The 14,617-nt window shown below is 48.1% G+C and overlaps 1 protein-coding gene across 2 annotated transcripts in view; it reads right to left on the bottom strand.

Moving 5' to 3' along the window:
* Positions 1-1,104: 1,104 nt before the first annotated feature.
* RPS6KL1 (ribosomal protein S6 kinase like 1) overlaps positions 1,105-14,617 on the bottom strand; it is a 43,970-nt gene continuing 30,457 nt past the window's right edge. For both annotated transcript variants that reach the window (XM_043989934.1, XM_043989935.1), the window contains 7 exons: positions 13,542-13,589; positions 12,331-12,463; positions 8,235-9,098; positions 6,340-6,429; positions 5,860-5,942; positions 4,016-4,111; positions 1,105-3,089 (listed from right to left, as the gene is read on the bottom strand). In XM_043989934.1, the coding sequence (XP_043845869.1) occupies positions 2,979-3,089; positions 4,016-4,111; positions 5,860-5,942; positions 6,340-6,429; positions 8,235-9,098; positions 12,331-12,463; positions 13,542-13,589 (1,425 nt within the window). In that variant the 3' untranslated portion in view covers positions 1,105-2,978. The remainder of the gene's footprint in view (positions 3,090-4,015; positions 4,112-5,859; positions 5,943-6,339; positions 6,430-8,234; positions 9,099-12,330; positions 12,464-13,541; positions 13,590-14,617) is intronic.

The raw sequence follows: 14,617 nt of genomic DNA, 5'->3' as shown, positions 1-14,617 counted from the left end.
ATGTGTTGAACCACTCTCTGCTTGCTATTCACAAGAGGCTGAGAGACACTCTTGGATGGTGGGGTTAAAATAGCTCTTAGAAATAAACATCCTTCCTCCTGAAGTTTAACGCTTAGAGCCTGGCCCCCTAGCAGGTCGGTTGTAGCAGAAGCACAGTATAATTAACAGTAGGAGCTCCATGAGACCCCTTTAAGGCTATAACCTGCTTTCAAACAGTATCCTGGAGGGCAGCCTTAGCTGCTAATACAGAAAGAGGTTTCCTGGATTATCCTCATTGATCAAGTGGCTGCTGTTATGACTTAAATTTTTTTTTTTTTTGTGAGGCAATTGGGGTTAAGTGAATTGCCCAGGGTCACACAGCTAGTGTCAAGTGTCTGAGGCTGGATTTGAACTCAGGTCCTCCTGAATCCAGGGCTGGTGCTCTATTCACTGCTTCACCTAGCTGCTCCTTGATATGACTATTTGTAATTAATACGTGGTAGTTCCATGTAAAGTATCATTCTGCCATGTTCATTTTGGCTAAGTGGGCCTCCCCAGCTGCCACTCAGGACAGTTTCCGAGCTAACACCCATGTCCTCAAGGGGGAAAACGTGTTCCATACGACCTGCCTGGGTTACTTAACTACGTCAGGGCCACTGATTTGGAAGAATAAAAATATCCCCCAAGCCTGCAATTTCCAGACCTCTTCACCCAATTTTGCTTCTCATGGGTCAGAGAGAGAGAGAGAGAGAGAGAGAGCATCTTGTCCAGTATAAAAGGAAGAAAAAAATCCAAGATCACACATAATAAGCAGAGCATGGATTCAAAGCCAGGCCCTTTGATTGCAAAGTCAAGACCCCTGGCATTGAAACACCATGCTTCCTCCTTGTTTGGGGCTCAACTGTAGAATGAAGTAGTCCAAGCCATTCCTGTGCTGAAGCACGTCAGACAAGAGGAAAGTGGTTTTGGCACATCCTGGTTCTTGTGAATTAGCCCCCTCTCTCATCCCCAAGGAGCTCAGAATATCGCACACCCTCCCCCCCCCTCCCATGGAGTTTGATTCTGGGGACCTTCCCCAATCTCCCCTGGTAAGATGGTCATTGCATAAAAAAGACACTTGGCAGAAGTACAAGTTTTATTTGGGGGGAGGGGATGGGGTGGGCCACAATCACGCTTAGGCCAAGCTGTCCTATGTCCCGTGCCCTGGAGACTGCCTGGGTAATATTCTAGGTAACTGCTGAGTGTTACGCATGGACAGACGCTGACTGGTCACACCACACCAGGAATAAAGTACAGACAGAGGTGTCCAGACCAGGGCCCTTGGGGCAGAAGAGATGTGCTATGGTTGGGGTTGGGGTTCTGTTTGAGGTCCTCTCCCTCCATCCCTAGCCCTCAGAGACCCCGACTCCCACCCTCTCCTCAACTAAAACAACAGGTTTAAATCAGTTTGATCCTCAAGACCAGGATGCAGAATCACATGGGAAGGACAAATAACCAGCTCAGAGACTTAGAGCTCTTCATTTTCCTAGAGGAGGAAACTGAAGGCCAAAATTTGAACCCAAGTTCAGCAACTACCTGCCCCCAAACTAGGCTACCTCCTCTGGGGAGTGCCTGTTGTTTGGAAAACTGATATGAATCAGGAAAACAAACTTCTGTCCCCCCAAAGAAATGAGTCCTGGACTTGAGGGCACTTAACCAGGCTGCTCTTCCTTCTTCCCTTCCCTCCTCTTCCTCTTCCTTGGGTGGGTGGAGACCCAGTGCCTGGGGAGGGAGAGGGTTACTGGCCCAGGGCTCTCGGCACCTTTTGTTCCATATTTTCACAGGAGTGTAAGGCCTTCTGGCACATCCCCAACCCTTTCTCTGACCTCCCATCTCTTCCCCTCTCCTTTGTGTCCTGGGACTGCCAAACCTGACCCAAGATGCTGGGGGCCACCATCGGGAGGGTATAATGGAAGGGAAAAGCATTATTCTAGGCCTTCTTTTTCATTCGTAGACTCATTTTCCCATCAGCCATCACTGCCTACTTTGGGAAAACCCTGACCAGTGAGTTGTAGTTATGGTTAACACGATCAGAGCTTTTGGTTTGGCTAGGATGGCCCTGTCTCACAACCACCTGTCCCAGTGGGTAAATGCCTCAGGGCACAAGAAATTCCTGAGGTGGGATGGGTATACCTTCAAGCTTCCCTATCCACCTCCTGTGAAATTTGGATGCACATGTGGTGAGTTAGTCCATCTCAGCTGAAGATTGCGGCCTGGTCTCTCACCAGCTCTGCAGAGCGCCAGGGCACAAAGCTATCTAACCCCAGAGAAAGGCACCCTCTAGGTCTATGAAGTTTGACCTGAGAATCCCTTACGACACCCCAGTCCCCATTGCCCCTCCCTTTGCTTTGGCTAATTGGAAACACAATCACCTTGTGTGTTAACATGACCCCTTATGTTTATGTGACCATGTACAAATTACAAAACACTTTTGCACAAATCTCCATCGAGCCTCATGATAACCCTATGAGGTAGGCAAGGCAGATATTATTTCTGTATTACAGATGAGGAAACTGAGGCTCAAGAGAGGTTACACAGCCAGGAAGGGGCAGAGGTTAGACTAGTACCAATATTTTTCCGACTTCAAAGTTCCCTGTGGGTCCTCTTATCATGCCTGGGTTCATTTAGGGACAGGAGGAAGAATTGGGAAATGATCCACCTCGGAGTATACTTCCAAGGCCTTAAGTGAAAAAAAAAAACAAAATAAAACACCACAGGGGAGGGGAAGTCAAAGGCCTTGAAGAGAGACCTAAGCCTGTGGTTGCCCCGCCCCCCCATCAGGATGCAGGGTTCAGGATTCATCTCTACCACCAAATGGTTGAATACTTGGTGGCATGAGGACTCAGTCTGACACCACAGGGTTTCAGGCTGGGGCCTTGGACCCATTGGTCTAGAGTGCTCCTGCAGACTCAGCCAGCCCAGAAAGCAGACCTTGGGTCTTCCCAGAAGGATCTTTTTGACTATCCCACCAGCTTGTTCCACTGGATGGTGCTAAAAAATGGGTGGGATTTGAGCTTGTTGACACCTCCTCCTCCAGCACCAAGGCGCCGGCAGGGATCAAACTGTAACAGCTGAAGAGGAAAAGGCAGGAGTCAGTCAGATGAGCAGAGCCCCAGGGCCCACCCTCTCCAGTGCCCTGAAGCCCGCCTTTATCACTTCTTCATTGGTTCTGCCTGCTCTCACCTTCCCTCATTTCATGAACACGGGAACTCTGAGTGTATCCCGTGAGAACCCATGGAAAACTCCTGACCTCTATAGGATTTGGGGATGAGGAAAGGAAAGTCCTTTCTCCCCTTTCTCTGATGTGCAGAGCTGGGGGTACTCTGTCTGATATTCTTCTCTCACTGTCTTTGACCTAGTAAATATCTTCCAGGAAACAAGAGATGAGAAATCAGGTCACAGTGAATTTGCTAATACCTTATTGAAGCAGCAGCCTTTTTTCTACTGCCCTGGCTCCATCCCAGTTACCAAGTTGTTTGGCCAATAAAATCACAAATCTTTTCTGACATCTGGATTCTAAGAACATCTGGAGTCTCCCTGAGAAATCCCAGATCTATCCTTCCTTCATGGCCTACCACCTAGTAGCATTGGTGTAGTAGTAGAAGGAGGAGTCGGAGTCGAAGTGGTGGTGGTGGTAGTAGTAGTGTGGTGGTAGTGGTGGTGGTAGTAGTAATGGTAGTGGTGGTAACATTTATATAGCACAGATTGGCATGGTAATTTACATATATTATCTCTTTTGATTCTCACAACACTGAGGTTGATACTATTATCCCAATTTTATGGATGAGGAAGTTGTGACTGGGAGAATTTGAGTGATCTCACCAGGGTCTCCTAGAAAATACGCATCTTCCACTCTAGACACTATGACACTTAGCTGCCCAGTGAAAGACAGAAAGCCTCATTGCCCACTGAAAAGTTTCTTGCCTTCCCTCCCTGTGTCCATCTCCACCTCCTTGTGTCCTTTCCTAGCTGTCCTGCCCAGCTCACATGGCCGTACCTCAGTGAGCAGGGAAGTAGCCGGTCGACTAAGCCACTCAGGCAGGTGGAGCCTGGTGTGCACATGGATTCCTGAGGGGTGGTTCTGGGACAGCGACTGGGGAGAGAGAAGGGTGACAGGTGACTTTAAAAGAGAGACCCCCAGGAAAGGAGGTGGGGTAGGAGAAGTAAGTTCCTAAAATCCTTATGGGACTAAGGTTTTTGCCTCCTCCAGGGTTATTTTCCCCAAACTGTAGAGGCAGATTCATCATGGACAGGGCTGGATTAACATCAGTCAGCAAGCCAAGAAAAAAGTTTCCTCTTTCCTCTTCCCTCTGTTCAATTTCTTGTGGATTATAAGAATTTCACCATAAACAAAATAATCTTTAATTAGAAATGTTAATGGCATAATTGATTGGCACAATGGAAAGGCATGAGAGAGAGAGAGCCTTGACCAAAGGAGGCAGAGATATGGTCTAATCTGGTCTGTTGGGAGATACTAGACCTAGAATCATCGAGCCAGATTTAGAATTCAGGTTCTAGGGGCTGCTGGGTGGCACAGTGGATAGAGAGCACTGGCACTGGAGTCAGGAGGACCTGAGTTCAAATCCAGCCTCAGACACTTACTAGCTGTATGATCCTGGGCAAGTCACAATTCCAATTGCCTCCAAAAAAAGAAGGCCACTAGTAATAATACAGAATACACTAATCATAATATAGAATCATAGAATCTCAAAGGTCCTTCTTAGCATAGTGCCTGGCACACTATAGGTACTTAATAAATGTGTGTTTCCTTCTTTAGTAATAATAATAATAATAGCAATAATAGCATTTAGATAACTCTCTAAAGTTTGCAAAACTCTTTACATATAAGTCATTTGATCTTCATAACAACCCTGGGAGGTAGGTGCTATTATTTATCTCTGTTTTTCAGATGAGGAAACTGAGGCAGAGAGAGGTGAATACTTGCCTAGGATCACACAGATGGCAAGCATCTAAGGCAGGATTTGAACTCAAGTCTTCCCAGCTCCAAATCCTTACTTCTATCCACTGTACCAGCTAGCTGACCCATTGACATTGTACCATTAGTACTCTTTAGGTTCTCTCTCTCTCTTCAAAAGGGTTGTTATGAAGATCAAATGACTTATATGTAAAGAGTTTTGCAAACTTTAGAGAGTTATCTAAATGCTATTATTACTAAAGAAGGAAACACATTTTTTGTTTTCGTTTTGGTGGGGCAATGAGGGTTAAGTGACTTGCTCAGGGTCACACAGCTAGTAAGTGTCAAGTGTCTGAGTTTGGATTTGAACTCAGGTTCTCCTGAATCCAGGGCCAGTGCTTTATCCCCTGTGTCACCTGGCTGCCCTAGGAAACATGAATTTATTAAGTGCCCACAGGGTGCCCGGCACTATGCTAAGAAGGACCTTTGAGATTCTATGATTCCATATTATTATTAGTGTATTCTGTATTATTATGTGGAATCAGCCTGTACTCTTCCGCTCACATCTTTTCCGCAAGGATAGCATGAGACACTTTCATCACATGCTTTGCTAAAATCTAATTAAATTATATCTACAGCATCCCCTTGATCTATCAACCTAGTAACTCATCCAAAAAAGAAAAACAAAAGAGGTTACTGGTTGGAGCAAATCGTTTCAAAGGTCTCTTCCAGTTTGTTTTTGTTTTGGTGGGGCAATGAGGGTTAAGTGACTTGCCGAGGGTCTTCCAGTTTTAAATATATGATCCCATTAGAATTCTCAGGCCTTGAAGGCCAGTCTCAAAAGCCATGAAATTCACGCTGGACTTACGGCACTCTCCAAGCCCCCGTCCCACCCCTTTTCACCATCCTCCCGGGGTTGAACTCACCATTCCAGTTAGAAGCTCATACAGCAGAGACCCAAAGCTCCACCAATCGCAGGCTTCTGTCAGCTCAGAAATCCCTCCCACCTCTGCAAGGGCAAGAGAACACCTTACACCTAGGCTTCTGAGTCTGTGGTTCACAGTTCACTGTTTTCACCCGTTAGCACTCATCCCCTCGGCCACACACGCCCCCCTCCCACCCTCTATCCCACCCCTCCAGCCGCTCCCAGGCGCCCAGCCTCCGGCTTTGCCAAAGTCCAGAGAAAGGGGGCGGGGGGGGGGGGAGGGGGGGAAATGGATAAAGGTGATGCCCCAGTGGAGCGATCCCTGTTTCCATGGAGCTTTTGGAGAGGCTCTCTAAGGTATCATGGCTGGGAAAGCTGCCCCTTGTGGAAACTCGAGTTCCCCTCTTTGTAGGCCCCCTCTCCCCTACTCCCCAGTCTAATTTGGAGGGGCCTGGGGACGGTGGCCAGTCTGTCTCCTTGCCTGGGGCACTGTACAGGTTTTCCAGGGCTTCATTGCAGCACCGGGGCTCCACCTCAGTCCACTGGCCAAAGTAGGTGAGACGGATGTGACCTTTATCCCCAGCATTGCAGCAAAGTGGAAGGTGGGAGGGTGGGTAATTGAGTGGGGAGGAGAGGGGAAAGGATGGGTGGGGTTCAGAGGGAGGGAGGAAGGAAGGAAGGAAGGGAGGAGGGAGCAAGAAGAAGGGAGGGAGAGAGGGAAGAAGGTAGGAAGGAAGGGAGGGCAGGAGGGAGAAAAAAGAAGGGAGAAAGAAAGGAAGGAAGGTAGGAAAAAAGGGAGGGAAGAGGGAGGGAGCAAAAAGAAGGGAGGGAGAAAGGAAGGATGGGAGGGCAGGAGGGAGAGGAAGGCAGGAAGGAGGGAGGAAGAAAAAGCAAGGGAGGGAGGAAAGGGAAGGAAGGAATGAAAGGAGGGAGGGAGGGAAAGGAGAAAAGGAAGGAGGGAAAGGGAGAGAGAATAGTTAAGATTATTAGAGCACATTTATGCATCTATAAAATAGGGAAAGGAAGCCTTAACCCTACCTCCTTTTTAGGGTTCTTGAGAAGGGGAGGGCAGTGAACACTTTGTAAATTGTAAAGTGCTATATAAATGTAAGTTACAGTGAATGAATACTCCTCTGGATCTGGGGTCAAGGACACCCTCATTTTCACCTTTTTTTTTAAAATAGGGAAACCAGTGGGTCAGTTGGGCAATGTGATAGAGTAGAAAGATCAAAGAGTCCAAAGACCTGGGTTCAAATCCCAGTTATTTGACCTCTCTAAGCCTCAGTTTCCTCATCCTTAAATGAGGAGATTAAAGCACCTAGCTTCTGAACTCCTCTTCCAGCTCTAAAATGATGAGCCAATGATGTCTCAGTCATTCCTTCGCTGGCTGCTAGGTGACCCAGTGCATGGAGTGCTAAGCTCAAGAAGGCCTGAGTTCAAATCCTGCCTCACATCCTTATTCGCCATGTGATGCTGGGCAAGTCATTTAAGCACTCTCAGACTCAGTTTCCTTATCTGTAAAATGGGGATAATAACAGCAGCTGCCTCCCAGAGTTGTTTTAAGGATCAGATAACGTGTAAATCAATGTGTAAGCCTTTAAGTGCCATATAAATGTCAGTCATCATGAATGATTCCCACCCCATGAAGAGCAAGGGTTCAAAACCCTTTTGGCATTTCCAGGTACAAAAATGCCACTCGACTGTCCAAGAGCAGTGATTCACAAACTTTTTGGCCTCAGAATCGCTTTACACTCTTAAAAATTGAGGATCCCTGCCCGCCCCCTCACATACACACACCCTGCAAAGAGCTTTTGTTTATGTGAGTTGTGTCTATTGATATCTACCATGTTAGAAATGAAAACTTCTAAGTATTATGAAAGGGTCTTTGGGACTCCCAGAGATCCCTGGCAGGGTGGAGAGGAAAGGATTCTTATTAGTTGACCTTGGGCAACTGAGCTCCTCCCAGTACAGAAGTCTAAGATGGATTAAGGGAGGCACTTTGCTTGGGAAGGGGGTGTAGGGGAGGGTAGACTGGCTGACTTCTTGAGGTGGCCTTCACCCCGGGAGCTGCTGCTTCTTTGTCATAGGATTTTTGTGGGGGGGGGGACAGGGCAATGAGGGTTAAGTGACTTGCCCAGGGTCATACACCTAGTGTCAAGTGTCTGAGGCTAGATTTGAACTCAGGTCCTCTTGAATCCAGGGCCGGTGCTCTATCCATTGTGCCACCTAGCTGCCCACTGTCATAAGATTTTGAATTGAAGGTTAACTACCCTCCCATATGCGTAACCATCCAGGATGGTTGCAGTAGGGTTCAGCCACTTAACAGGGCGATTGCACCCCCTAACCTCTCTCCCTCCCAGACAAAGGAGTGCCTACCAGTGGTATCCAGAAGCAAGTTCCTGGGGTTGAGGTCCCGGCATAGCACGCCCTGCTGATGTAGACCCTCAAGGGCCACCAGGGTCTCCGCTGCCCATTGCTTGACCTGTTCTTCCTTCACACACCAGGCTCCTCCCCTGTGTCCTGGACAGGCCCGGTTAGCATGTGGACAGTCCTGACCTGGGAGCTCTTTGCACTGGTCACTCCCATGACCGTAGCCCTCTAGTACCCGGCCTGCCCCCTCCCGGATCCAGGAGAGACCTCCTAGAGGCCCCCTGTTGGTACTCCACCTAGTACTCCGCCTGGCTTGGAGATGGGACCGACTGTTGCCACGACCTAGGCTGCTGGTCATTGTCTCATCCCTTCTAAGGGCCTTTGGAGCTAGGCCAGAAGGTGAGCTGAGGTCTTCTGAGGCCACAGGGTCCCATTCAGGGGAAGGAGCATTTGTCCTGATTTGGTGTCTTCCAAAAGCATCTTCACAGGCCGATACTCCATGGGACCTGAACACTTGGATTTCCCTGGATGGACTGCATGACTTGCCTCCAGGGTTCCGGTCAGGAGCCTGTGTGGCCTTCAAATCCTTCAACCCTTTCTGATGGTCAGGAACCCGGCCTTGAGGTCGGGATGAAATGTTGGAGGGCTGGGGCGATGCCTCAGCCGCAATGCTGAGCTGTTGGTTGTGGTTCTGGGGAAGCAGAACCGGGGGCAGGAGGTGGAGGCCAGTATCAGGGGGACCAGGGCCAGCTTTCCCCTTCTCTGGGTGATCATCCTTGGTAGAGCCTGGCTTTCTCTGGGTTAAGTTGCTGGAGGCCTCTGGCCCCTGGGGTCTAGGCTGAGAGAGGAGATGGGACCAGAGGGTTCCCCCTGAACCAAGCAGAAGAAACAAAGAGAAAGTGGTGGGAGAAGAAAACCCAGGATATTCTCTACTGCTTCCCTGCCCCCCACCCCAAATCCCTCCATGAACAGCACAGATCTTTAAGGCTACCCTCTACCTTTATCTTCTCCCACTCCCCCTCAAACCCTTTGCACCAGCCAGACTGGTCTGCTCACTGAGCCCTGCATTTGTCAAAAACTTTCCTACCTCCTTGCTTTTGCTTATCACCGTCTCCTTTGCTTAGAATACCCTCCCCACTTTTCTCAACCTTTCTAAATTTTATCCAACCTTCAAGACGTAGCTTAAGTTTCACCTTCTCCCAGGATACTCCTCATACTGGTCCATACTAGGTAGATCTCCATTCCCTTAATATCACTCATTTAGTGTACCATCACTACTGCCTCCCCTTGACCCTGCCTTCTTCCAGCCCTCCACCCCAGCCATCTCTTGATCTCTCTACCTGTCCCCCCCACCCTTTCCCCAGATCCTTTCAAATGCCCACAAAAGTCTTTTTCCTCCTCACCTCACCCCTATATTATGTCTTCTATGACAGGGATTCTTGCGGCAGCTAATTGGCACAGTGAATAGAGCACTGGCCCTGAAGTTAGGGGGACCCGAGTTCAAATCTCACCTCAGACACTTACTAGCTATGTGACTCTGGGCAAGTCACTTAACCCTAATTGCCTTAAACATCTGGGACCATCTCCAGTAATCCTGATCTATATCTTGCCACTGGACCCAGATGGTTCTAGAGGAGAGAGTGAGGCTGGTGACTTTTCACAGCCCTTCCTTATTTAAATCCAATTCACTGCAAGTTATGACATCACCCTGACATCACCTAGAATGAAGGACAAACAACAACAGGGATTCCTAATCTTTTGGGGGCATAGACTCCCCTGGTAGTGGTAAAGCCTAAGAGCCTTTCTCAGAACAATGTTTTATTGCCTATTTTCAGAATTGAGGGAAATGCTAAATTTTACTCAGAAATTAGTGTAAATAAAGATTATCATTCCTTCCACCAAGATCATGAACTCCTTAAAATCTATCTACAGACCCCTTGAGGGGTCTAAGGCCCCCCCAATTTAGGAGCATCTGTCCTATTAGAATGTAAGACTCCTGAGGGTCGGAGCCATCTTTTTTCTTCTTCTTCTTCTTTTTTTTTGCAGGGCAATGAGGGTTAAGTGACTTGCCTAGGGTCACACAGCTAGTAAGTGTCAAGTGTCTGAGATGGGATTTGATTTCAGGTCCTCCTGACTCCAGTGCCGGTGCTCTATCCACTGCTCCACCTAGCTTCCCACGGGCCATCTCTCTTTCTCTCTCTCTCTCTCTGGTGAGGCAATTGGGGTTAAGTGACTTGCCCAGGGTCACACAGCCAGTAAGTGTCAAGTGTCTGAGGCAGGATTTGAACTCAGGTCCTCCTGAATCCAGGGCCAGTGTTCTATCCATTGTGCCACCTAGCTGCCCCGGGCCATCTCTTTTCTAACCTTTGTCTCTCCATCATGTAGCTTGGTGCCCAGCACATAGTAAATGCTTCATAATTTTTCACCACTATGTTTAGCACTTTAGTATACAGATTTCAGCTCTTCAATGGTGTTTGTCTTGTCTCCTCAGCTGACCTGGAGGCTCTTTGCAAGCAAGGACCAGGTCTTGCTCTTTTCGTGGAGAAAACACATTAAAGTACCTTGCTGGAGACTGGCCAGCTGGTTAAAAGAGGCAGCAAAGCCTACGATGAGGAGACAAAGTCAGACAGCCCTGATCTCATTGTCTCCTAGTGGAGACAGACCCCAGAGGGCCGTGAAGAGAGGCCTGCCCCTGTCTATGGGAATAAATTCAGTCCCCATAAGACAACACCCACTGAATGGGCAATCAAATCCCCAGGCTGTTTTGACACTTGAAGGAGTTTCTAGATAGCAGCAAGCCATCCTTAGTGCCCCAGCCTTTCCAGGTAAAAGAGCAGAAAAAGTGTGGGACTTTTCCCCCCTGAAAAATTGGTGCCTTATTGCTTCCTGGCATTCAAGCTCATCCCATGTGCCAGGTACTATGCTAGGAGCTGGGAATACCAAACCAAACCAAAACAAAAAGCTAGTCTCTTTATAGACTTTTGGAGCAGCTAGCTGAGCTGGATGAGGTTTGCAAAGCACTTTACCTATGCTATTTTATGTTATTTGGTCCTGTGCTCCCTCCCTCCCTCCTCTCTTTCCTTCTTTCCTTCCTTCCCCCCTCCCTTCCTTCCTTCTCCCTCCCTCCTTTCTTTCCTTCTTTCTTTCCTTCCTTCCTTCCTCCTTCCCTCCCTCCTTCTCTTCCTTCCTTCCCCTCCCTCCCTTCCTTCCTTCCTTCCTCCCTTCTTTCCCCCTCTCTCCTTTCCTTCCTTCCTTCCTTCCTTCCTTCCTTCCTTCCTTCCTTCCTTCCTTCCTTCCTTCCTTCCTTCCTTCCTTCCTTCCTTCCTTCCTTCCTTTCTTCCTTCCTTCCTTCCTTCCTTTCTTCCTTCCTTCCTTCCTTCCTTCCTTCCTTCCTTCCTTCCTTCCTTCCTTCCTTCCTTCCTTCCTTCCTTCCTTCCTTCCTTCCTTCCCCTCCCTCCCTTCCTCCCTTTCTTCCTTCCCTCATTCCCTCCTTCCTTTCCCCCTTCCTCCCTTCCTCCCTCCCTCCCTGTTCCCCTCCTTCCCCTTATAAAAATGCCCTTCCACTCTCCCCTCTCTCCTAATTAGCCCACATTAAGGTACCAAGAGGGAAGATTGAAGCAGATGCCTTAGCCCAAAGAAATGAATATTTAACAGAGAGAATTTTCAGCATCGTCAGGTCTCCTGGGGGTGGGGGCGGGGTATTTTTGGTTGGTAAGGGCTGGACAGGGTCCTTTAGTTAGGCAGTTCTCCAAGTGTGGTTGAGGGATCCCTAAAGGTTCCTAAGACCATTTCATGTTATCCATGTGGTCAAAATTCTTTTCAGCATCCTACTAAGATGTTTGAATTTCTAATATGGTAAATATCAATAGATGCAACCCCAATAAACAAAAATTCTTTGAGTGGGTCTTTGATTTTTAAGAGCATGAAAGGGTCCTGAGACTAAAAAGTTTGAGAACTGCTGCTTTAGGTATGCCTTAAAAGAAGGGGAGAGAACAAGAATGAAGAGGAGGGAGAAGGGAAGGGAATTCAGAGGCTACTGAGGATTCTGGGTTGGTGGAGAGAGCCTTGCTAGATGCACCTGGATCTAGGGGTTCCCACTTACCCTGCACATGCTCCAAGTGTAAGAAGATGGAGTCCTCACTCACAGAGTAGCGAAGAAGCTTGGTCATGTAGGGGACGCCATTAGGGATGATGGTTGGACGGTCCCACGTCTCTACATGGCACTTGGGAAGGCTCTGGGAGAAGGGAAGCCAACTCAAAACAAGGAGAACCAAAGGGCAGCTAGGTGGTGCAGTGGATAAAGCACCAGCCCTGGATTCAGGAGGACCTGAGTTCAAATCCATCCTCAGACACTTGACACTTACAAGCTGTGTGACCCTGAGCAAGTCACTTAACCCTCATTGCCGCCCCCCCCAAAAAAAAACCCAAACCAAAAACAAGGAGAGACAGGGCTCAAGGAGTATCACCCCTCCAGAAAGGCAGGGGGCTCTCTGCCACCTGAGGCCACCCCAGCCTCAGCAATGTCCACCCCAGAAGTGTGCCAGTGGTAGAATTGGCTGGCAAAGGAGCTGGGGCTGAGAAAACATGAATGTGTAACTATGTAATTGAATAAGATTAGAAGCAAAGGCAATGTGACTGGGGCATGAGCCTGAAGCCAGGCTTTCCTGCTGTGCTCAAGCAAGTTAAGACTTTGGGAAACTGACAGTCCATGGTAGATTCCATGCCCCGTTTGCAAGTTAAGGTGCCTTCACCCAGGTTCTGTCCTGCAGAACAGTTTGGCCCCAGAAAGGTGCATCCTATTTGCATGGTCTCCAGAAAATAGAGGCCCCAGAGTAGAACCTCCACTGGTGAGTGCTTGGCCTTTCTTTGTGTCCCCAGAGCTTGGCACGATACCTAGCGTATAGTAAATATTTAATAAAGGCTTATTAACTGACTGACATTTTGTCGGTGGGGTAGCCTTGAAGGTAAGAGGTGGGGTCTTAGGAATGAACAGGAAGGGGGCAGCTGGGTGGTGCAGTGGATAGAGCACCGGCCCTGGATTCAGGAAGACCTGAGTTCAAATATGACCTCAGACACTTGAAGCTTACTAGCTTTGTGACCCTGGGCAAGTCACTTAACCCTCATTGCCCCACAAAAAGAAAAAAGGAAAAGGAATGAGCAGGAAGGTTGATCATCTCAGTAGGGACTTGGCTGGGATCAGGGGGTTCTAAGATAGTCCAATACTCCATGTGATGGAGTCAAATGCTGAAGAACAGGAAGGTGGGGGGGGGTTGATTTACAAGAGGGAAAGATGGATCACTGGACTACACTTACCTTAACTACAAAGGTGCCCCCAGTGGCAGGGTCCTGGACCAGCTGAACCTATAAATGGTGGGAAAAAAGGTCAGGTGGGCTAACACGAGGCTCTTAGGTAACCTACGGGGCCTGGCCTTCCAGTTCTGAAATGCCAAACTCTTCTAGGTTCTCTCCACTCAAATCAAAGAATGTCAGAGCTAAAGGAAACCTCCAGAGAGCCTCTGGTCATTGGGACCCAGACCTTGGTTTACCATCCATGTTGAGGATATGGGAGGAGGAAGATGCAACAAAGTGAGTTTATATATTTCTTTTCTTTTGCAATTACTTCTATGTTATTAAAACCCATATGATTTACTAGCTGTGTGACCCTGGGCAAGTCACTTAACCCCAATTGCCTCACTAAAAAAAACAAAAAACCAAAAAAAACCCCATATGAACACAATATGGTCTCAGTAGGATATGACTTGAGAATGAAATATTGCTCAGGGTGGGGGTTCAGAGACAGCTGATTTCATATTAACATTTGGAACAATGTTTTATCTTGTCCCAGAGATGAGATTGAGACCAAGCCAGCAAGGGAAAGGGTTAATAAAAGCAGTTTAGGCTGCAGGCTGAGTGCCCTTGGGCTGTAGCCCTGAGCATTTCACAAGACCTGGGCTTGAGAAGAGCGCCATCTGGTGGACAATCTGTATACTACACCCAGATTATTCAACTTTCTGTTTGGATACTAACCCAGTGAATTGCTACCTTTCTGTTAGCTTTAGGAAGGCAGCACTAATCCAAGGAACCCAAGAGCCTGATGTGGGAGCCAGTGTCACCTGAGTTCCAGAAGCAGGATATGAACCCAGATCTTCCTGACAATAAGGCTAGCCCTCAACCTAGTGTGAAGCACTGCCTTTCTTCCACCCTGGATCAGTTTGAACAAAATGCCAGACATTTAGGGTCGCCTACAGTCTGGCTCCCACTCAGTTTTCCAGTCTGATTTGTTATTATCCACCATATACCGTCTGTCCCAGTTCAACTGGCCTGCAAACTGCTCTTTCCCTGTGGGTCAAAGAACTGGTCTATATTAACATGTAACTAGAATTGGTCAT

The sequence above is a fragment of the Dromiciops gliroides genome, chromosome 2 (genome assembly GCF_019393635.1).
Source record: "Dromiciops gliroides isolate mDroGli1 chromosome 2, mDroGli1.pri, whole genome shotgun sequence".
Lineage (NCBI taxonomy): Eukaryota > Metazoa > Chordata > Mammalia > Microbiotheria > Microbiotheriidae > Dromiciops > Dromiciops gliroides.
This window is presented reverse-complemented; position numbering and strand designations above follow the sequence as displayed.